The sequence below is a fragment of the Pagrus pagrus genome, assembly GCF_965226575.1.
Source record: "Pagrus pagrus genome assembly, chromosome: 8".
Classification (NCBI taxonomy): domain Eukaryota; kingdom Metazoa; phylum Chordata; class Actinopteri; order Spariformes; family Sparidae; genus Pagrus; species Pagrus pagrus.
The window spans coordinates 5,957,950-5,981,257 of NC_140192.1; the positions used below are offsets into that span (position 1 = coordinate 5,957,950).

The 23,308-nt window shown below is 42.3% G+C and overlaps 1 protein-coding gene across 4 annotated transcripts in view; it reads left to right on the forward strand.

Annotated features, from left to right (window-relative positions):
- Positions 1-23,308, forward strand: part of unc5ca (unc-5 netrin receptor Ca) — a 230,723-nt gene that overhangs the window by 136,587 nt on the left and 70,828 nt on the right. For all 4 annotated transcript variants that reach the window (XR_014623084.1, XM_084359379.1, XM_084359380.1 and 1 more), the window contains 2 exons: positions 2,865-3,008; positions 16,660-16,763. Coding sequence is in view for 3 of the 4 variants with exons in the window: in XM_084359379.1 (XP_084215505.1) it covers positions 2,865-3,008; positions 16,660-16,763 (248 nt within the window). In the remaining variant the exon portion in view is untranslated. The remainder of the gene's footprint in view (positions 1-2,864; positions 3,009-16,659; positions 16,764-23,308) is intronic.

The window sequence follows — 23,308 nt, forward strand, 5'->3', positions numbered from 1 at the left end:
AAAAAAGTGAATCGCATCATCAACTTTGGAAGCAACTGGATTTATGATCAACTAAATTAGATGATTAAACATCTCTGTGAACTTAAAGATGTTTTTTGGCTACGTTTGCTTTCACTGTAATCACTGTCAAACAAACTTGAATTTTCGGCGTAAAGGGCGCTTGTAAAACTTGGCTTCGACTATATTTACTAAGGTGTGTTATATAAGTGCAACACGGAGCCCCTAAAAACTTATTTGGCACAGCTTTCTTCAGTCTGCTGGGAGAAAGTATCCTCCTATGCAATGCAAGTCAGCTGAAGTTGTTCAGTCGGAGTACCCGACTGATTCTCTGAGCGGTAAACAGAGCAGCACTGATATCTGTAGTTTTGACTGTGTTCTGTCAAAATGAGCTGGTATGACACTTACTTTCAGATTTCTCATGTTCTGATTTTGATTTATTTATGGTGAAAAAAGTGTGTTAATTCTTTATTGTTTATGATTTCTTAGCATTGCTGCGTACATGTCTCGGTTTAATCAGAATCAGAAATACTTTATTGATCCCAGAGGTGAACCTGGTACATCACAGTCGCTCCCCCTAGAATAGAAATATCACATTATAGAGACAATAGACAAAATACAATGAGAAATAAAAGTGAAAATAAATTATGGAAAAATTAGAATAACTGTAAAAAAAAACAAGTGCATTAAACTATAATACGTAACAGAAATTGCGACTAGAAATATAGATGTCAGATATGTGCCTTGTTCTTCCCTATAACTTCAGTGTAGATAGTCTTGACAAATATTGCACTATGTCAAAGATGACAATATATATTAATGCTACATAAAAGCTACAAACAACAGTAATATTGCACATGGTTGCACGACAGTTGATTCCAATGCAGAGTATACAGTGTAGCTATCGGCTGATCCTTGAACCGCTCCAGTTATTCAGTAATAATGTCCTGCTCGTAGTTTTCATCTTCAGCTGTATTAACCTTTATGCACACGCTGCTGTAAATGTGCATATGTTCTTTCTGTATTTGTTCTCAACACAAGCTCGCTCCCCATCTCGTCCTGTGTCCCCAATCCAATGGTCCCATTTATGTACCGCTCCATACGCTTTCTTTGCATTTGTTTGAGGCCATTGGCCATAAATAGCTGTCTGGCTCATTTGAACCGTTCATTTTAATTGCCTTACCTTCCTCATTACTTCCACTGTAGCATGCTCACTGGCCTCCGCCTCCTTCCTATCCCTTTTGTCCTCTTCGTCTTCACGCTGTGTTTTTTTTTTTTGCTCGTTGCAACTGCCTGTCTGCTGGTTGTTCAGCTTTAGTCATGGGTTGCTTGCTGGTTATAATTGCCTCTTTAGCTGCCATTTTCTTAGCCTCTACCTCTGTGGCTGTGTCCCTTGCTCTTTCATTTTAAACTATGGAGCCATAACAATCTCCCTTGTTTGCTTCTTTGCTCAAGCGCCAGTATTCACATTATTTTTTATACACTCTTTGCCCTTATAGCCCTCTCCCCGTCACTGGCTTTTTGTCCCTTGTTGTGCTGGCAGTATCCTCCTGAAGCTTTTTACTTTCTTACCTTACTTTCCTCTTTGCCTTCTGTGCCATTATTGCTCTTTGAATTACCATGAAGTTCCCCCTTTACTTTCCATCTCTTCCATCTCCATGTCCCTTCTTATCAGTCTTGATTTTTTTTTTTTTTTCTAACTCAAAAGCAATGTCTCCACATCTCTCAGCTCGCTTCCATGAAAGCTTTTGTTACCTTTCTTGCTCTTTGCCCTTGTGGGTTTCTCTGCTGGCTGGATTTTTTACTTTTTGCCTTCCTCTCGGTCCCCCTTGCTTTTATGCGGGCATGCTTATTGTAACTGTCTCTCAATTTCTCTAGTGGCAAGAACTTACTGAGAGTCTTCAAGAGTAATAGGCCCAAGTCAGATTTGTGGAGCCCCATAGAGATTGTTGCTAGGGTCTTTGTAACACTGCTGAACCTGAAATAAAGTGCCAAGATATTTTCCCAGAGCGTTTTGCCCGTCTACTCCCCAGTCCCCACGTACTCTTACCTAAAACCCATTTTTATCTCCTTTCCTTTTCCTTCCCGTTTCACATTTCATTGCCCTCTCACACCTCTTATTCTGTCACCCTCTCTCGTCCTCTCACTGTGCCTCTGTCATGTTCCTCTCAATTACTTCTACCAATCTACCTTTTCTCTCGTTTCTCTCTCCTATTTTTTTTCTTCTTTCACCTCTTTCTCCTTCATTGGTCCCCTCCTTTTTAAAATAATTGTCACAATTTTCTCAGTGTCTCTTTATTTCCTCTGCTTGTGCACCTGAGTTCCACTTGTCCTTCTACATGTCCTATATTTTCATCCAGAGTTTATCCCTCCTTATTTCCTATTTTCCACTGCAGACCTCCTCTATCTCTGCTGCCTTGCAGTCCTATCAGTGGGGTGCAGCTATTTAAACCTCACACTTATTCTTCACATGGAGCTGCTTTCAAAACACCAGAGAAAAGAGGGAATTGGAGAGCAGAGTGAGATAAGTGGTGGAAGTGCAAAAGCAACAATCTCACAAAGTTTACATTAAATCCGGAGTGGATTTACTCAGTAAAATGACCTCGGTTTGTAAATCGGAGCAGATATTGTATGATTATCCCCTCTTCTGTTTACTTGCTAAGATATTTACTGTGCCCTGCTTTGACACTTGCTTCTTAAGCTAACATAAAAGCCATATCACCAGAGTAGAAGCTTAGTATCAGTGGCTTGCTGAGAGGCTGGAACTTGTGACTCATTCACCGTTTGCAGGAATCTTCTTTGGGCTTGAATCTGAATCTCAACTGATATTGCGAATGACTCAACAGCGGTTTTCCCTTCTGCTGCAGGTCTGGTGGTGAGAGAAGCCAGTATAGAAATCACACGGCAGCAGGTGGAGGAGCTGTTTGGTCCTGAAGACTACTGGTGTCAGTGCGTGGCCTGGAGCTCCGCTGGAACCACCAAGAGCCGCAAGGCACACGTCCGCATTGCATGTGAGTACATGACCGTGAGCATGCCTTAGAGCTGTAAAGATTGGAAGATGCTGTTAACACGTGTAAGCATACTGTGAAAGGGTTCATTAGTCTTATTCCCACAAACATACAATTACTCATGTATAGGCATTATGCATTACAGTACATGAAAGCATACATAACACACACAGTTATCACCTTTGTTCCATCTGGTTTAATATTGCAATATTTAAATATCGTCCAGCCGTTTTGCTTTGTCGATTGTTTTTAAATCGCTGTCAGTGCTAACATCTAACAGATAGGTTGTGTTACTTGTCACAGCTTCATAATAAAAGCCACCCTGCTCCAGTTTGAATGCTTTTAATTTGACCCAGCATCAGTAGGAAGTGTTGGGCTTGCAGTAGCAGTCACTTAATAGACCTCTAAAACGGCACCAGGAGAGTTAACAATGAGGCCGATATAAATAAAATAGAATAAGAAACAGTCATGCTGAAACACATGCATGCTTTGTTTCCTCATGCGCAGGTAGGCAACTTTATTTCCATGCGGGAATGGCGGACCCTGACACTAACGATGAGTCTGAGTCACGTCGGTTTGTCCATGATTTAATAATGGATTTTTATAAATTATTATCAGAGCGCCTTGGATTCCTTTCAGACTGCCAACCAATACCATACCACACTTTTACTTGATTATCGACCCTACCCTTGAAGAGCACCTCATTTTTTTTTTTTTTTACTTCAATAATACAAACACTTCTGTTCTTGACCCAGTGAAACTCCCTATTTTTCTTCATAATTACACAATGTTTTCAAGGAGTATAAATAAAAAAGCAAGACCATAAAATGAAAAACAAAGTATTTCATGAAAATAAAAGGCTTATAACCTTGACTGTCTCTTTGGCTTTCCTTTGATGCTTCAAGGTGCATTACTGTCAGGAGATCTAACTTCCAGCTAGAAACGTTCAACACTCATTGGAAAAAGCCTGTAGTTTTTGGTAAAAACCTTCAAGATTGTTTTCACACTGAATGAAACATGGTGGGGACACAGCACAGTAACTTCAGTCTGCCATCAGCAGCTTCCTGTTATGGTCTGGTGAAGAATTTAATATGACAACTGGGAGTCTGACTATAAGGTCACAGAAAGAACACAGGCCAGACTAAACCCGACCAGACTCGATATCACTCTAGCAGACAGCGTTACAATGTAACACTGCATGCACGGTGATCACATGGGGAAATCATTTCAAGATAGTTCGACCCCGACAACAGATCCAGGGGAAGGAAAAAGGTTGAACCCTGCTGTGAATGTTCGGCACTTGATGGCTGCAGCAACTGTGTGGAGACGTTTTCTAGAAATCACCTAAAAAGACGCTTTTGTTCCTTCAACTTAAGCCTCATATGACAGAGCATATCGTTCCTTCGAGGCTCCTTCCACTGGCCTGAGAATTGGACCCCCAACATTACTTTTCCAAGCATCGTTGCTCCGGTCAATTCAGCCATATACAGTAAGACAACTGGGACCTGTCTGAGTGCTCGGGTTGTAGAAAGGTCAAGCAGAAAAGAAAGACCAATAACAAAAATCGACCCCACCTCCTCGGTTTACCTGGCTTGTACTGACAGTGTGGCTCTGCTTGAGTGAACTCTCGAAAGGACAACTGGGGGCTTTGATGGAGTCCATTCAGCAGACAAACTGCACACTTCCTCAAATGTAGTACTTTAACAGACTGTATCACTCTAACAGACACGCACCCTGGAAATCTCGGTTCCCCAGGTTGGTCATATTGGTGCTGCAGGAGGAGATCCGTCATGTTGAACCTTAAATCTCATTCAGGTTATTTTATTTGGCTGTAAACATGTCTCACATTTTCACTGTTGCATGGCCTGGCTGCTTCAGTTATTTATTTGCACACTGAATTACACGCATTTGTTTATTAATGTATTTGCATTACAAAGGAAGCTAACAAAAATACATCCATAATCTTAATAAAACAAATAGGTAAAGATAAAGATATAATGATTTGAAAAAGAAAATTACATTTCTTACCTTACACTACATTAATACTGGAAATGTGGTGGGTGATAAGCAGATCTGTTTGATGTGAACATACCAATCGAGTGATGTAGGCAGGTACATTTAATTGTCAATTGTCCCTTTATGCCACAGAAGAAATGATAAAACCATTTTCTTATGATGAAGTGTTGAGGATGAGTTAAGGAGTCCAACAGCCTGAGGAAAGAAGCTGCCTCACAGTCTGCAGACAGATACTCAACCAGGATAAAATGTTGGCAGTTAATGTTTCTGCAAAAGTTGACAATATCTTGGCTCCATAACTAAACTTTCTTAAGTTTTCTTACAAAGTAGATCCAAAGAAATAACTTGAATGCAATACTTTGTTTTAATGGTGCAAATGGAGAATTTCATAGCTTATTCAAGGCCTGTTTACAGATCACACATTCTCTATAAATTGCATCATGTGTAAATTTAACCAGTTATTTAAAAATGGTAAATATACATTTATAGAAAAAATAGCTAACTCAAGCTTCCGTGAACACAAATGTGTTGTGGTACAATAGCAACATATTTCTCAATGAACATGGCTTGTGAGCTTTAAACACCATCTGAATTTAGAACAGAGCATCACCAGCTCTCTGCACTGCTTTTGTTTGTGAGGATGTTTTCCTGTCTGTCAGCAGAGAGTTAGTGACACAGTCAGAAATATCCTCCTAAGCTCCACTAATAACATTCTCGAACGGAGTAGGCCCTCCTCGGGGTGCAATGAAAGCCGGGTAATGTGCTGTTTTTGGCTTACGTCCGGGCCGATACACGCTGAGAGACAGATGTACGTATGCAGACTTCTGTGACTCTCCGAGGTAAACACGTGAATTCAGCACATAGCACTGAAGGCCCCATTGTTCAGTGGCTTACCTTCTCAACTAGGTAGCTGGTGTAGGAACATATGCATGAGTCTATACACGTGTGTGAGAGAGTTAATGTGTGTGTCTGCATCACTAACTAACTTTCCTGTTTCTTTTCTTCTTCTACATCTGTTTTGTTTTCTTTTTGTCTGCCTGATCTGATTCATTAATACATCCAAAGTCCTCAACTTCTCCTGACACTACTTATAATAACATGTCGCTGAAATTACTTTGCATCATTGAGAAGCTAAATTAGTTCTGAATATGCTCTTAGCTGCATCATTTGGACCTGCCCAGTTTTTAAATGATTTATCTTCTCTTCAGCGGATTTCGAAAACAGGTTTCAGTGCTTTACAAAGACATAGAAAAAATATAAAATATACAAAAGATTAAAGTAGAATTGATACAGTGATAACGGTAACAACAACAACCAGGTATTACTAAAACTAAAAACAGCTAGCCTGATCTCCTCTGGCATATTGTGAGTTGAAGGGCCCTGACTCCAAAGGCTTGTGCTCTGGTTTTTAGCCTTGACCAAGAGATTACTAACAGACCTCTGCTAGAGGATCTCAGGTTGCATTCAGGCTCGTTAGGGGTTATTAAGTTAGTAGCCAGTCCAAAGTGTTAGTTTTGTAGTACTCAAGATCCGTCTTTGTCTCAAGACCACTTTTTAAAGGTCCTACTGTATATCGGAATCAACTGCTTTTTTACTCAAAGTCTTGGTCTTGTCTTGGCCTCGATACACTCTGGTCTTGGTCATGACTTGGTCTTGGTTTAGGAGGTCTTGACTACAACACTGCCAAGCGTGCTTAAAAGTAATCATCAAACTTTTGAGATCAGTTCTAAAACTTACACGTTACCAGTGCAGAGATGCTAAAACAGACACCATGAGAACCTCCCACCTGAGTTCTACACTGTATCAAAAGCAAGCTAGCATGCTTCCTATTTTGTTTTTCCCCCTTTTACAAAGGACTTCTTCACACTGGGTATATAGTATTTCACACACGTAAGACCTCTGCTGGAGGTTAGCTAGAGGGATGGTGATGGAGGATGCCTCTTAGAAGACTCGAAGGGCCAATAGATATCAGGAGGTGGAAGATGATACAAATCCTGCCTCTCCTTCACTTTACTTTCTCTCTCTTTCTCTTAAGATCGCTCTCCTTTCTACCTTTCTATTTTCTGTATAGTATGTATTTCCCTTCTGACTTTGCCCGTCCCTCTGTCCTTCACTCTCTCTCTTTCTGTTACAACAGTGATTTTTCCCTTAACCAGATCTGATTACACTCGGCCCCCTCTTGCGATAACCTTTTACTTCAAATCGACCCAACCCCCTGACCTACCCCGCTTTCGACTCCTATTTGGATCCACTGTTGTGATTAAAATGCTTCCTGGCAGCTCGAGCTTGCTGAGCAAAGTGTGTTTTCAAGCGCACCATGCAATGGCAATTCAGCATTTCTCTCCCGCATTCCCATCTCCTCTTCCCACTCATTTTCTTATTCCCCTTTTCCCATTGTCTCCTCTCTTTGCCCTCTTTGTGCTTATTGTTTCCTTCTGTCAATTAAGCTCCTTTTTTCTCCCCTCTATCTTTTTAATTCTCCAGCATCTTCAGGCTGTTTAAATAGCTGTAGAATTAACACTTCGAGGCATTAACTGAATACGCAGTTTGTAGCTGGATGATGGCAATCAGTGTCGAGGCTGTAAAAGTGTCAAACACACAATCAGAGATATTAAATCTCTGAGAGATTTGTTGGGCTTTTGGAGCAGGGCACTTAAGCAGAGTTATGGCTTGTGCAGGCAGCTTAATTCAAGTTTATAAAGCAGGTTAGCTGAACACACACACACTCACACACACACACACACACACACACACACACACACACTCACACACGCGCACACACACACACACACACAAACACAAATCGTCACACTTGCTCATGCACAGCATTGCAGGCCCGTACACAGGGGTAAGCAAAACACAGACATTTACAAACACACACACACACACACAAATGTTCACGCAGTGTCAGTCATGCTCTCTGGCCCGGCAGCTTTCAGGTCAAGTCTTTCTCCTTCAAGGGATTAGCAATATGTCAAGGTCACACACATACGCGCAAGCACACACACGCACACACAAACATGCACATACAAACAGCCAGACACACACAAATTAGAGATGATGGCAATTTGTTCTGCCACCTTCCACTGAGACATGTGTGTGCATAGCAATCAGGAGTCCAGACACTCGGGGACGCTGAGACTCAGGCAGCTCCTTGTGTCAACTGGAAAATGTGTGCTCGTGAATTTCTGCTGTTTTGTTTATGATGCAAATGTCTCAGCTGCATGTGTTTACGTTTTCCTTCAATCATGGATGAATTGGACCAAGGAAAACAAGGCTCAACAGGGATTTTCTTGTCTTGGATTTTGTGCATTGATTGCAACCAAACTCTTCTACACTCATTTCGGTTCAAAAAACCTGCACATAGCTCTCAACAGCAAAGGCAGTCATTTGTAATCAAGCAGCTGGAAACAAATGCAGCGTGTCAGCCAACTTTTCTGGTATTAAAGTTGCTCGGCAGTGCACATACTGCCCCAGAAACCAACCACAGGCTCGATAATGTTTGACCTTTTTTGCATGAAAAGACAAAACATAATATATTCAAATCAAGTAAAATATAATATCTCTCTACAGTCTGACAAACACTGTCAGTGGAAAACTTTTTCAGTGTTTCTGCCAGGATGACATCATCAGGGTCATCATCTTAGTTTCTGGCTGTTGGAGAGACTCGATGATGTACACAAACACTGAATAAATATTTTTATAGCGAGAACCGTGGTGTGTGTGTGGATGTGTGGTCATGATGTCTCACCCTCACTGTAAGCCACTAAGCTTTTTCCCAGATGTCAAGGAATGCTTCAGCGTCCTCTTTAAGTGTTAAAGTGGTAAGCCACAGTGTTGATTTACTGACACAAAGCTACAGTCACTTGTCACTTTCCAAAGTCTGAGTGTGAGATAGTGTATACACACAAATTGTGTTTGTATAGATGTATATTCTTAAACTATTGTTTGTTTTGAGGATCTAAAGTGAAGTGTGTCATTTTAAAAACATGCCACTTCTTGTCAGGCCCTTGAGCCATTTAAAAAAAAAAACAGGATCCAGAGGAAGTGTTGTGCTTCAGAGTGCTGATGCTATGTCAGCGAATGGAGTTGTTTACTTGTTCAAAACTTGACTGCGGCTGGAAAGACCTTTTCCTGATGTCTCAGGCTGATCACAGGTTGTGAAGTGTTGAAATGACAGGGTGGAGAGTTCAGGGAAAGAACTGGTCTGAGTGGAAAGTCTAAAGTCACTTAGAGGAAATGACTTCTTCTAACGGCACTAAAGGTCACAGGCTGCCTTTACTTCTTCAATTTTGTGATATTTTGGAGCATCTGAAGTTGACGTATGAGTGCGCAAATAGTGATGAGGTACCCAACCACAGGCTGCAACAGCACTAACACTGAATATCCTATGGCGCTAGGACATATTTACGTCAAGAGTTCATATTATGCATTTGGAGTTTTTGCCTTTCCTTTATTGTGTGATGTAGCATTTGTGTGCATGTAAATGGTCTGCAAAGTGAAAAAACCCAAAGATGTAGCGGCGTTATTTTAGATCACACTACCTTGCTCAGCATGACCCGCCCTACTCTGCCTCTGATTGGCTACATCCTGCTCATTAAGCAATGTGCATGTGCAACTCTCACCAGAGATTGAACAGAGGCGAGATGTCTCACTCTGTAGCTAAAACGGAGCGTACAAGACGCAGTGTGAAAAGGGATGCTGCAGCAATGCACCAAAAATAAGTATGTAAACCTATTTCTACTAGGACCCACACGTAAAAGTATGAACCCTAAAATGATTATAATCTGACCTCTTTAAAACCTGTCCGATGAACACAAGTTTAATGGTTATCAAACTAAATATTATATGCAGCAGATAATAAAGTGATTCAGTACGTTTCTACAAAGGCACACCATTTAATGAGGTTTGTATCATGACATCCAGAAAGCAACACAATCCCCCTCATTATTATAATATACAGCAGGAAATGTTTCATTGTTTAAACTTATCATCAAAAATGCATTTAATTAGCAATCCCTTTACATTTCCTCTTGTAATGTTTATTAAATATTATCTTTCCCCCCTTGTGTGCTTTATCACTTAAGTGATTTCGTTTTTTCCAAACCAGAGGTCTGATTGTTTCCATTGCATGCCACTGTGGAGGAAATTGGATGTCCAAATTATCCTCTCTGAGACTAAAGTAGAGTACTTTTCTTGCTATTTTCTTCCCAAGCATCTCACATTGCTCTTTATTGCTTGAGCAGCTCCACCAGGGGAAACCGTTATGATTTGGCATGGGTAGCGTGCAGGCGGAGACACCCATTTTGGATAATTGCTCTGAAATGTGCTTATGTAGAGGTGCCTGAGGCAACAAGCTAACCACAAACATAATAACAGTTTGGACCAGTGGAGGAAGTTTTAGGCAGAGAAGAGACACAGGGAGGGAGGCGAGGACGCCGAGAGGGAAAGAGGAGTTTATGCAAGAAAAGGTCATTTTTTGAATAGATGCTTACACTACTTCATTGTGTATTTTTGGAGAGTTCACGCTGAAGAACACTTTACAAGGTTGCCCTCTGTACTTTTCAACCCTTGTTGTTTAGTGAATTTATGATTTGCTTTTGTTATATTTATGAAGCCAGGATAGCGTTATCTGCAGTTCGGGAGTGAAGTGGGGTCAGTGAATTGATAGGACACAGCTGTCCCTCCTCTCCTGTGCACATATTTCCCTCGGGCACATATTTGCACGCAAGCATAAAAACACACACCTTCCATTGACATGAATTCATGGTCCCCTTGTGTCGCCAACACAATGTCACATCCTCTCTTTCTCTAAAGCACACACTCAAACACACATGCCCTATTGCTTACAAACTCGCAAAATCGTGTCTGTCATAGGCTGCTGGCTTAGCACTGTGTGTGAATGTGAGTCTGTGTGTGTGTGTGTTGTGTGTTCATTCCCCAAGCAGTTTGCTTTAATCTCCTCTAATTTCATTCTCAATCTTTATGGAAATCAACTCTCACAACCAACTCCTCATTTCACCATCTCCCTTACTAATTAAGACCAGGAAATTATTCCTGGAATTGGCTGGCAGGAGAGAAGAAGTGCGTCTCATCCCTCAATCACTTCCTCATTCTCTCCGTGTGTCTGCAGTTGTTATTTGTCTCGCATTTGTGGTTACGTGCCTGCTTTTCCGTCCCACTGCGAGTTTCTCAGCATTTGTGTTGTGCCTGCTCGTTTGTCTCCAGCTCCTGTGTGCGTTTCCCCTCACTGTGACAGTATCTCGTTCTCCCTTTGTCTTTCGGTGTCTGTACACGTACGTGCCTCGCTGTGTGTTGTGTGGGTAGCCATGTGGTGGATTTAGGGCTAAAGCTTTGGGTGATTACTCCCATAATGAACCATCATGCTCTGTTCAGGCTGTCATCCCCCAAAGGGATTGACTGTATTATGAAGTTATCATTCAGCCTCAGCAATGCTATGTGTCCTCACATAACTCCCTTAAAATATAGCTCCACACACGGAGTGTGATAATGATCAGATTTATATTGCATGAAATTAAACCTCATCGTGTAGTTTTGGAAGGTATTCGGGAGAATTTTGGAAATCTTAAGAGCTTTGTCGGTGGTGTATCTCCAAAAATAAGACGGCATGAGCACGTCTAACGTCTTGTTCTCACATACAGATACAAACGTGGTAGACTGTCTCTTATCTGTTTTCAATCTGTAGCTCATCTGCTGCTGCTTTTTAACTCGCTTTATAGTATTTACTTTGCAATAACACATACTGGCAAGAATGATTGACACCGGGGTCCTGTATCTGCCCTCAAGTCAGTCCTGCTCCTGGGGAAGTCGGGGTCAGGGTTAATGAGCGCCATTAGCTGTCGCTTACACATGTCAGAGGTGATTTGCATGAAGTAGAAACTTCCTGAACTCCCTTCTTTGCACAAATGGGTGATATTTGACTCTTGGGGTACCAAGCATGTGTGTTGTTGCTCAATAGGGAGTTTCCTCTCGAGGAGCAGGAGGGGAGAAAACACACTGCCAACATTTTCTTTATTTATGGTTATTTGTAGTATCTAATCATTGATTCTTTCCTAGATGTGTTTTTGTATAAGTTACTTGTCCTCACATTTCCATTTTTGAACTGTGTTCCTTGCATCAACAATACATTGGATTCAGGTTAATTTACAAGTCAAACTTTTTGTGCACTTCCTTTACCATCCATGAACACACAATAATTGTGCAAGCTGTCTGACCTTAAAACATTTCTTCTTCAGTAGGTTCTATCCAAAGTTACGCAGCACTTTATTACAATTTTATTTCTAGATCGCTAAATGCAAGTAGCACGTTTGGCAATTTGAGCTAGTAGAAATTTGTGAGAGATTCATGATATCTGCAGTTGAGGGCACAAATGTCCACATCTTGCAATAACAACACCTAGAAATTCAGCTAGTCATGATAGCTTTTGCTTGTCCAATATTTTAGTATATTTTAGTCTGTATGAACTGGGGAGAGAAATTCACTATTCTAAAACCTGGATATCTTTAAAGGCTTGATTCAAAGTTTCTTTTACGTCTGGAAGCTGGACAACTATTATCTCCCTGCTTGTCTGTGGGATCTTGATAAAGGAGATGTAATCACAGTCGGATTGATGGCTGGGATGTTTGATGGATTGCTGGTTTGCTTTTGAGGGAGATAAAGCAGATAAATACAGATGATACAGGGTGGACTCACTGACATGAGAATGGTTTGGTGTTGTGGACATGAAAGACCAAGCAGGTGGTTTTGGTATTAAGAAAAAGGTAAGGTGGTCGTGCTGTGTGCTGCCAGCTTCTCCCTCCTTCCTCCTCTCTCTTTCAGCCTCTCATCTTTCAGCCCTCCACCTGCTCTCCCACCTTCCATACCTCCCCCTCTCCTTCCCTTCCACTCTTGCCTCCTTCTCTGTCTGTTAGCAGCTGTAAAGTGATGAAATACCAAGAGAGTGACTCGGAGTCGACAGGTTCAGCATTAAAAAATGTTCTATCTACCTTGTCTGTGTGTGCGCGCACAAATGGTGTAGCACAGCTGACGGGTAGGGTGATTAAGAGTACACCAGGGGACCACGAGAGTAAAAGGACACAAAGATACATACACACACACTCGATCACACACATACACTGTAACCTCCAATGAAAGTTTTCTGTGTATGTTTTTTAAAGACTAAAGGACAGAGCAGAGAGGATTTGTCTCCCACAGCAGCCATCCTTTGCAAACTAACAAAGTGACTCCAAACTCCTCAAAGTGAAAAAGTTTTTCATACCAACATCTCAAAGATTTCTATCAGCTAAATGCTGCTGTTCGTGCTGCCATAGCAAAACTCTGGATGTCACGTTGAAATACACACCTCGCATATCTTCAGATATGTTGCCAGTGTCATTAATCATCCTGGATTGCTGGCTTTCATTAAATGTGTAACATGTGACACTTAATCGGGTTTAGTTACACAACTTGCTATCCCATGCACGCAGGAACACATACCTACACGTGCAAGACACACATCCATTTTCTTTTTTACTAAATAACATGTGTAGTACTCTTTGTATTTGTGTAATCCGGCTGGTTTGAGTAATCGAAGGCGTCTACAATGTTATGTTAAAGAATGTGAATGGGTGAAAGAGGCAGTTATGCAGATCCCTTTATCCACATCATATTGAGGCCGTATACTCTTGATTCCAGGATAAACCAGATCATAAACCTCTGAGTTACACCAAGGAGTGAAAAAAGAAACATCATGTTTTCCTCCCTCCCCGCTTCATCCCCTGCATATGTTCTTATTTAGAAATCCATCAGCGCCATAAATAAAGTCACCTGCTAAGTCCCGCAACACTGCCGCTCATCTCGGGTTACAATTTGTTTAATGGCCTTTTTCTATGGCGGGCTAATCATTCTAACATGTGTTAAAGCTCAGCTGCCAATAAAAAAGGATACATGCACACGGTGCAGCGTATGGCAGCAGACTGGAGGTGAACAGGGGAGCAGTGAATTATGTTTTTTAACTCTGTCCAATAGCTGGAATCAATCAAACTAGAGAAGAAGAAGGTGAAGAGTGAACGACAGAATGATAGAAAGCGTTGCAGTGAAAGGAGGGAGATGTTAATGAAATTATATCATGAAAGAATCTCACTTAGAGAGACGAGTTGCAGAGTGAAGACAGGAAGATCACGGTATGTGTAATTTTATTAACAGTAACAGTATAAATCACGACGCAGTAATCGTTCTGTAAATCCAATGAAGAAAAAGTAACCTCGAGCAGCTGCCTCACAAGAGACGAGGCTCGAGTTATAAACAAACGACTCTGTGTCGGCTACTCAAAGTCCAAACCGTGCACGCGTGACAGAAGTCTCACCCTTTCAGTAACAGGTTCCTCCTCCTCATCTTGGGTTGGCTGCTTCCTGCTCTGTATTTACAGCGGGTCACTCTCCTCCTCCATATTTTCTTGTCACTTTCCGTCCTCTACGGTGGTTGGCAAACTGGCTTAGGGGTGCATAACAGCCACCAACTGTCACTCTCACCTCTCGTGAGGATGTTGTTGTCCTGCTGCCAAAATCGTGTAACCTTGCGAGGCGGCAGGATTCACAAAATCGCGGGATCCAGCCCTGTTGTGACACGTAGCCAGCCTCCGATATACTGTATAGCAGCAGACGCTAAGGGATAGCTTCTGTAGTGGGAGCAGTATCTCTGAATCTCACCTGATGGACAAGCTTCTGCCATCACATGGTATTTGCTGCCATTTCATCCAAAGCAAGTACAACTGTGTCAAAGTATGGTGGTGAGAGGAACCATTAGATACCACGAAGAAAATACATAAAGCACGAAGCATCAGTTAAACAAATCTGTCCTTCCCTCCATTCATTCATCAATCCTCCCACTTGAGTGTCTCGTGTTTTCATTCATCTCCTTTAACAGCTTTTGTCTCCCCTCCTCTCTTTTGTCTTCCCGTCTCCTGTTGTTCTTATTTAAATGTCTGGCTAATTGTCTTAAAGTCTGCTACTGTGAGCAATTTTATTTTTTTTTTCTCCTTCAAAATGAAAACAGATGAAAAACATTCTGTGAAAGAAATGGCAGCGCATTCCATGCTGCTTTGTAACGCTGTCATCTATCACAGCATGTGGACCATTAGTGTGAATCATTTATTGTCCTTGGCGTGCGTGAGATCCCTGAACTCTTGAAAAGTCTATATGGAATGAAAGCAAAGGTTTAAATGTTGTGCATAGCGATTGAGGGGCATGCATACAACAAAGCAGCCTGTGTTTTAGTGTGTGAAGTAGCTCAAGCACTTAAAAGTATGATCCGCAGTGTGTTTAAAACTGTTTTCACCGAGTTGTTACAACATGTATCTGCGTGCGCGTCGGTGTGTGCGCCCCTGTGTGACACTCAGAAATATACAGCTAAGTGTTTTTCCTTGTTGTGTATGTTTCTGAAGTGACAGGAGAGTGGGAGAAGTCAATATATGCATGGCTGACTTTCAGCCGCCAGCTCCATAATTACTGTCATTGTTGCCACGGCAATGAGGTAATAAGCTCGCTTTACAATGTCATGGCACCATCTCCTGAATTTGCCTTCACTAACTGCTGAATCACAGGATGCCGTTGCAAAATGGCCTCCCACACACCTCCGCTTTCCATTGAGGCGTTTTTTTGCCCTCTGATATGATGACTGATGTTGCTTTGGTGTGTCATGTTTCCAGGGTTGTCCTCGTTAGAGAAGAAATAATTTAATACTGGCTGGAACACACGGAGTTAACCAGCTTAAATTCGAGGCTTCGCCCTCCATTGACACATTTTATCAGCGGATCAGTGCTCCCATGTTTCACCGCAGCGTGCAACACGAGCTTTTTCACAAGCTACCCAAACAAAGTCTTAACTACCTCATCAGAACAGTTAAAGTGTCACACCAGATGGTTTGTTGCACAGACATCTGGTGAGACAGCCTCAGGAACTGTTTGGGGAAAAGGGCAGGCATTTTCAAAAAAATGCTTGGCAGTTGATTGGGCAAAACGTCTGTCACAGTCTAACGTCAGCCAATCAGATCAACAGTAGGAGAGTGCTCCCATCAGCAGAGCCCGTTGGTTAGTCAAACCATACCAAAACCATGTAGCAAAATAAAAGAGCAAAAACAGTTTAAAAAAGCCTTCAGTGCTGTTTTCTGCTCTTCTTTCAGTGAGATATACTCTCCAGATCTGGAGAGCCACCATTGTAGTTGTAGTTCCTCATAGGATGCTGATTGGTTCCATCACTGTTTTTTGGCCCAAAAGTGCATTGTGGTCTTGCAAATCCAGCTTCCTGGCACGTTCATGAAATTTAGTAATTAGTTACAGTTCTCACACCTGCACACAGACACAACTCACCACTTTATTTTTGTCTTTTGCGGAGGGAAAAATATGTGCATTCAGTACAGCGAGCTGACATCGCCTGGACTGTCAGCTATTGTGGGCAATCTAACACTGATTAATTGAAGGCCATTTAAATTGTCGTGATTGTAATTACATTATTTCATTTGAAAAAGTCATTATTTACATTTCTAGGCACCGCCACATTAACCGTCATAGTCATATGCGCTCTCGTTCACTTCTATTCCTGTCTTACAGTGGTCAATAAGTTCCCTTTTCCTCTCTCCTCAGATCTGAAGAAGTCATTCGACCAGGAACCTCTGGGAAAGGAAGTATCGCTGGAGCAGGAAGTGCTGTTACAGTGTCGTCCTCCGGAGGGCATACCAGCCGCTGAGGTACGTGCAGCATTATAGTTAGCCTCTCCCCAACGTGAATATAAAGAAAGATGTGAGATTACGAAAGAGGACTTGTAGAACAGAACGAGGGAGTGTGACTGAAGAGACGGCGTGACAGAATGAAGACAACGGGAGGATGCAAAAAGATGTAAAAATAGAAATCATCAAGTGGAGGTAGCTTGAAAAGGCTACAGAAATGTCAGGTATTAAAGATGTGACATTGCCTGGAACTGTGAATGACAGACAGCAGAACAGAGTGGTTTGATGGGTGCGTGTAGTCTTTCAAAGTCTGCAGTCAGTGGTTGAAAGGTGTGCTGAATAAAAATGTCTCCTGACCCTTTGACAAATGTTGTTATACAGCTTTCTTTTCCTTTGCTAGTGTTATGCCTAAAGCAAAAACAGATAACACTTGATATTTCAAACAGCGGGGATCACACTTAATTTTCATGAGATGTAACTGAGACCTGAGACTTGGACCTTATCACAATTAAGAAGCCTTAATGCAAGTGAGGATCATGTTTCAGAAAATTTCAGCATTGTTTCACGTTGCGCAGCAGAATTCACGTTGAATAGTCACCGGGGGAAACCGAGGGGAATGGCTTGGATCCTGTTTTGAGTGACGGTTGCTTGAAAGCTCTGCTGCAGCGAGGTAACGCTGATCTAAAGATCCAGAGTTTAAACTTAGACTTAGATGTCCCCAGAGAGCCAATTTGAGTTGCAGCACATTGCATGAAGAAATCTCACAGACTGCAGAGGCCTAGCCTATATTCCTGTGTTATTGTACATTTTCACTGCTAGCTCCCTTACTGTACCTGAGCTTTGCAGAAAATAATGAGGGTAATAAATGATGGCGTACCGTTTGCTTTCCTTCAAAAGGGATGAAAAAACGCTGCCATGTTCATTTTCATTAGCAGAGATGTACATATTGCTGAAAAGTGAACTGAGGTGAATCCATTTGCAGTTAAGAGGAAACCGTGAATGAGCACAATTGGCTTTGACTTCGCTAAGGGGGAATCTATGGTGGCCCTGAGGGTCTAAACACATTTCAGAAAGGCAACAACACTCCAGAAATGCAATATTTCGGTTGATAACGGTTGAGATTACAGAAAACAAGGGACAACACTTCTCATTTGTGATTGGACAGAAACTAAGGCCCTGGCAACAGTACTGTTGTCAGCAGTGTCCTTGCACAAACTTTAAACTGAGTTTGAGTTGTTAAAATATTCCTATATGATTTCAGCGTGTGACATTCTTATAGAATAATTTTTTAGATGCTTTCATCAAATCATGTTATTAAAATGTCCCAGGGAACCCTGAAAGCACATTTGAAAGAACTAGATTAAATGGGGCGGCAACTATTCAACAAGTGACCTCTACGTCTGCTCTGCAGTCCTTTCAAACTCAGTTTGAATTCATGCAAGGACACTGCTGCGAGTAGCACACAATAGGACCGGAAAAGACATTGAAATGTCCACGGTGACTTGGGTTCTTTTAAATCACAAACAAGAAGTGTTGTCCCACCTTTTCAGTGACCTGAACAGTTGTTGCTTCGTCAAATGTTGTGTGATGTTGTGTTTTGACCCTCGGGGGTCACTGTAGGAATCACATTTGGTCCAATGAGCCACCTTGTAAAATCACGACATCATTCTTTTGGTCATTTAAGCCATCACTTTACCGCCGTGCCCAAGGACACTCTGATAAACAAGGCCGACTTTATGAGGTCAGAGGCCCCCACCAGTGCCAGTAATTTGAACAGGTGTTGGTTAATCACAGGCATACAAGTAACACTACCACAACGGTACCCGTAAGATAATATTTAGCGCCTCGAGTACATTGTCAGCACATCCACATTTTATTCCCTCATCAAACGTGTCGCACAGTAAACATCCGCTTTGGAGGAGCCACACATGTCACTTCCACTCCCCGAGGGCCTTAACTACAGAGAAGAACGTCATTCACAATTCAGATCGTTCTTTACTTTCCTACTTTCATCTGGCTGCGTTCCCACCTGAATGGATAAAAAGACATAATTTCATTTAGTCGGTCACAGGGGAAGAGCAGCACAGCACTCGGAGAGGGCTGCGCTACCGGATAAGGAGTCTCTGAATCAGGTTTCGCTCCTCAGGGTTTGATAGTCGTTTTCAATTGCACCTAAGTACACAGCTCCCCTGAGAGAGCGGGGGAGAGAAACTGAAAGAGAGGGGGCGAGGGGAGGCACTCAGGCAGGCCTGCATATAAAGTGAGGGAGAGTGTGTGTGTGTGTGTGTGTGTGGAGGGGGGAGGCGGAGATGAAGGTGGGGAAGACTACGAAAAATAACCAGAAAGAAGAAGGAGAGGTAGGGAATAAGAGAAGTGATACTTTCCTGTTTTTTTTTTTTTTACTTCTCAAACTCTTTAATCTCTTCTGAGGGAAAACAAGCGATTGGTCAAGTCGTGACATCAGTTCAACACGTCATGTCAACCTCGTCCCCTCGAAATAAAGATTGTGTATCACTAAATTGTTTTCATAATTCCATTGGTGACGGTCTGGATCATGTTCACAGATCACCTTTCTCTGAATAAATGTAACACTACATCTGTGTGGTGCGGAGGTGGTCGGGGTGGAAGGAGGGCAAACTGAGCATGAGGCTGTGACACCAGTATCCAGACCTGACTCCTGTCTGTGGTTACGTTTTAGCAACAGAAGCACTTTGGTCATGGTTCGGAAAAGGTTGCGACTTTGGTTAAATGTAAGTAGATCTTCTGCCAAATCTTAAGGGCTGTCCACACAAATAACCATAACTATAACTATAAATATACAGTCTTTCTAACTCAAGTGGGTGGAGTCCTCACCACAACCATTACGACGACAGTGGGGAACGATAAGGTCGGGATCACTTTCAGAGCAAACAAATCTTACAGGGCCAACACATAGATGGATTTCAGGGACATTTCCTGACAAAATAATGTATATAAGGCTGCAAATTAAACATAGAAAACATAATTGTACCTACGTACTGACATACCGCCAAACGATCTCTGGCACTGATGTGGTCTCTGTTTGTTGTGATGTCCTTTATAATGATAATTGATGTTGACTCAAGTATGAATAGAGTGCTGGATTCTCTCAACTCCTCATCCTCGAAGTATTTCGTGAAAACTGCACCCTTCTTGGGCTTTTCTTTTTTGTTTCTCTGTGGAGTATACAGCAGTTACAGGTCATTAATATCCATTTTCCTAAGCTGCCGACACAGCTGGAGCGTGATTACAGGACGTTATTGTTCATCAGTGTGGATGCTCCCGTCGTTATCTTTATAGTTATAGTTTTAGTTGATGGTGTCGGCCGCCTGTTATTTCTCAAGTCCCTGCTGACTTTTTCTGTATTACGGCAGACTGTGATCTTTTCCTAAACTGCCACTGCCAAAACACAACCATAAAAAAGTTGAATAACACTGCAGTCACCATGAATGGATAGTGTAGTGCACGATTGCCTCTGTCAGTGAAGATTTCACTGATACGTTCAGTATCAACATTTTTGCAACTTGCCAGGTACGTTGATGAACAACATTCCCTCATGTTGATATAAAACTCATTACATTTCCCTCAAACTGGTTTGCTGAGACAAATAAGTTGCATATACACATACTTATTTTGTCTCTATTTTTCCACCACACGCCCACGTTGACACTCAAAACTCCCTCTCCCTCATCTTGGAGACAATTCTCCACACTAATGACTCATTACTACTTCTGCTTCATCTGCTTTATTTATTTGTTGACACCTGTTTGACACACGCGACACATTCGTTCACATAAGCGCGGAGGCATGCTCGCACATACGCGCCGACACTCAGAGCTATTTTTCCCGGTGCGTTCAATTTGCTACCTCTTTCCCATTCCTTTCTCCTGTCATAATGGGATCTCAGGGCAAATGGATTGGTCTGTCTCCCCCTGTCTGCTGAAGCTGATTAGAGGGATTTAGGTCTAAAACCTGCTGATGACCTCAGGTTGTAGCCCTGACTTTCCTTTTTATCTCTTCTGACTTTTCTATTTCTCTTTGTTCTTATCAAGCCAATTCTCTTTGCAGTTCACAGTCTCTTTTTCCTCGTTCTCCTCTTTCTCTTGCTCACTTCTCCTCCACAGACACACACTTTCACACACTCTTTTTTGATTGACAGCTATCGTTGGCGGTGTCCTGTGACCTCTCTCAAAATGTTCTAATATTAGTGGTTGCGGTTGCTGTGTCGACCAGTTGACGACTGTTGTAAAGTTGTCAATGTGATAGGGTCGGTGCCCTGATATGTGACACCCACATCGTAATACCCAGCTGGCATCACGTGGCCGTCAACATGCCCCACCGAAGCCTTGACTCCCTTAACGCACGCACGCACACAAACACACACACCATTTTTCGTTTGTTTGCAGCATTTGTAACACGCGTGCCAACACACAGATGTTTGTCCATTCATTGTCACAGGTACACACACACAGACACACAAATACTAAAGTATTAGAGGTACACTAAGGGACAGATTAGCCCGCGATCATTTTAACTGCTGCACAACTGTTAGCCTTGAGAGGTCGGGGTCAAACCAATCAGAGATTGCAAAGAAAATGTCTCCGCATCGACCGACACACCCTTGTTTCCTTTTTCACTCTCCTCTGACAGTACTGCTCTTGTCATCAATCAGTCTTTTCTTTTTTGTATTCCTTTCTTTCAATCTAAAGCTCCTTAGAGACAAAATCTGAGGCATTGTGAAATCCTTGAGAAACATCTAAATCTCTTTAGAGTGTGATTGAAAGCCTTTAAAGGCTGATGGAAAGCTATTGGATTCAGCGGGGACGGTTCAGCAGTTCAACAGGAAAGGCTTGAGGACACAGACGGTGAATTCAGAGAACTTGCAACAAGTGCTGCACAATGTTCTCTCTCAATATATATAAAAAAAAAAATGTCTCCAGTTTTGATTTGATTCAATTCTGGCTCGGTTTATTTTCTTTTTTTGTAAACTTTTTCTATACAAGAAGTACTTTTCTGCCCTGAGGTCATCAAAACCAGTCGGGATAATCGAATCGCCCACCTAAGCTTCCACTGAAACCAAGCAGCGCTGAAATGAACTTCAGATCCGAGCCGACTTGTATATATATTTTTTTTTTCGTGCAAATGTTGCGAGCTTCATTAGGACATAGAGGCCAGAGAACGAGGCAGCAGTCTGACGGCAGGAATACATTTTCATCTTGAAGAGTAGGCGTGACCCCGCAGGCCAGGCGAAGCCTAAGACTGCGCATAGCAGGTGGGGTTATGGATTTGTGCGTGTGTGTCTATGTGAATATTTGTGTATGTGCCTGTCTGCGTCTGTCTCTGTGTGTGAGTGATTACCCCAGCTGCAGTGAAATAAACACATCAGTGTGTGGTGACAGGCCCTCCACGTGTCTATCCCTAACGCACACACACACACACACATGCACGCAAACACACGCAGAGTCAGACAGTAACTGGATACGTGTCTGGAGCCGGGTCAAGTTCCTGTCACATTCTTAACAACTCAATCCACGGCCCTGAATTAGTGCAGATTTTTCGCATGGATAGCAGCTCATGACCGACCCGTACATTATCTGCCTGAGGGTAATCTTTCACATCACAACATAAATTTAAAGGAAAGTCTGAGACCTGCTGTTTTTATTCGGAAACATTATTTAATATACATTCAAAGTAGCATTTCATTGATGTGCACACCACGGGTGTCACAGGGAGGTTGTCCTATAAAGATGGGATTTAGATTATCATATCAGCAAAACACACAATCCAGCTAACAGCTTCAAGGTTCCCTTTGTTTGTAGCTGATCACAGCCAGGAAGAGAAAGTTTTACCTTCAGGCACCACACACACACACACACACACACACACACCATCTTAACCAAGAGGCAGCTGTGTGTGTTTGTGTGAATCCAGGCACAGCCACACATCTCACACACATGTTCACACACACATTTGGCCTCTATAACCTCCCTCAAAGTGACCATCGATGTCATTTTTTTGTGAATGACTGACTGCGTCAGCCAGTGTGGAATAACTCTACACACATGTGTGTTATTACCAGTGTCTGTGTATGGGTGTGCCTCCGTGTGCTCGAACGACTCTTTGTGATGTAAAATAGAGCAGACTTTTCTGTCAGAAGTCATCAGCGGTGTGCTGCGGCCAAAACGCTCACGGCTTTCCTCGGCACTCTCACACTCGTACAGTAATACTGTATGCGGACCCCACGCAGTGCGTTTCAGTCCCTGAAGTCACCATTGTTAATGTGTCATACAATGACGTTTACTAGCAGAATCTATCTGGAGGTTATAACATCTGTGCCGGTGGAGTGCTTTAAATGGACAGTGGAGGTGACAGTGTGAATTAAACTGTCTAACAAATAAGACACGCTCTCTTCCTTTGTCCAGAGATAGAAGCAGATCTATTGAATTTCTTTAGCTGTAACCCACTTTCAGATCTCACTAGAGCTCAGCATTCTTCTGGACCTCGGAAACAAATGTATGAAATATGTAAGACATAAAGCCTGATGAGGT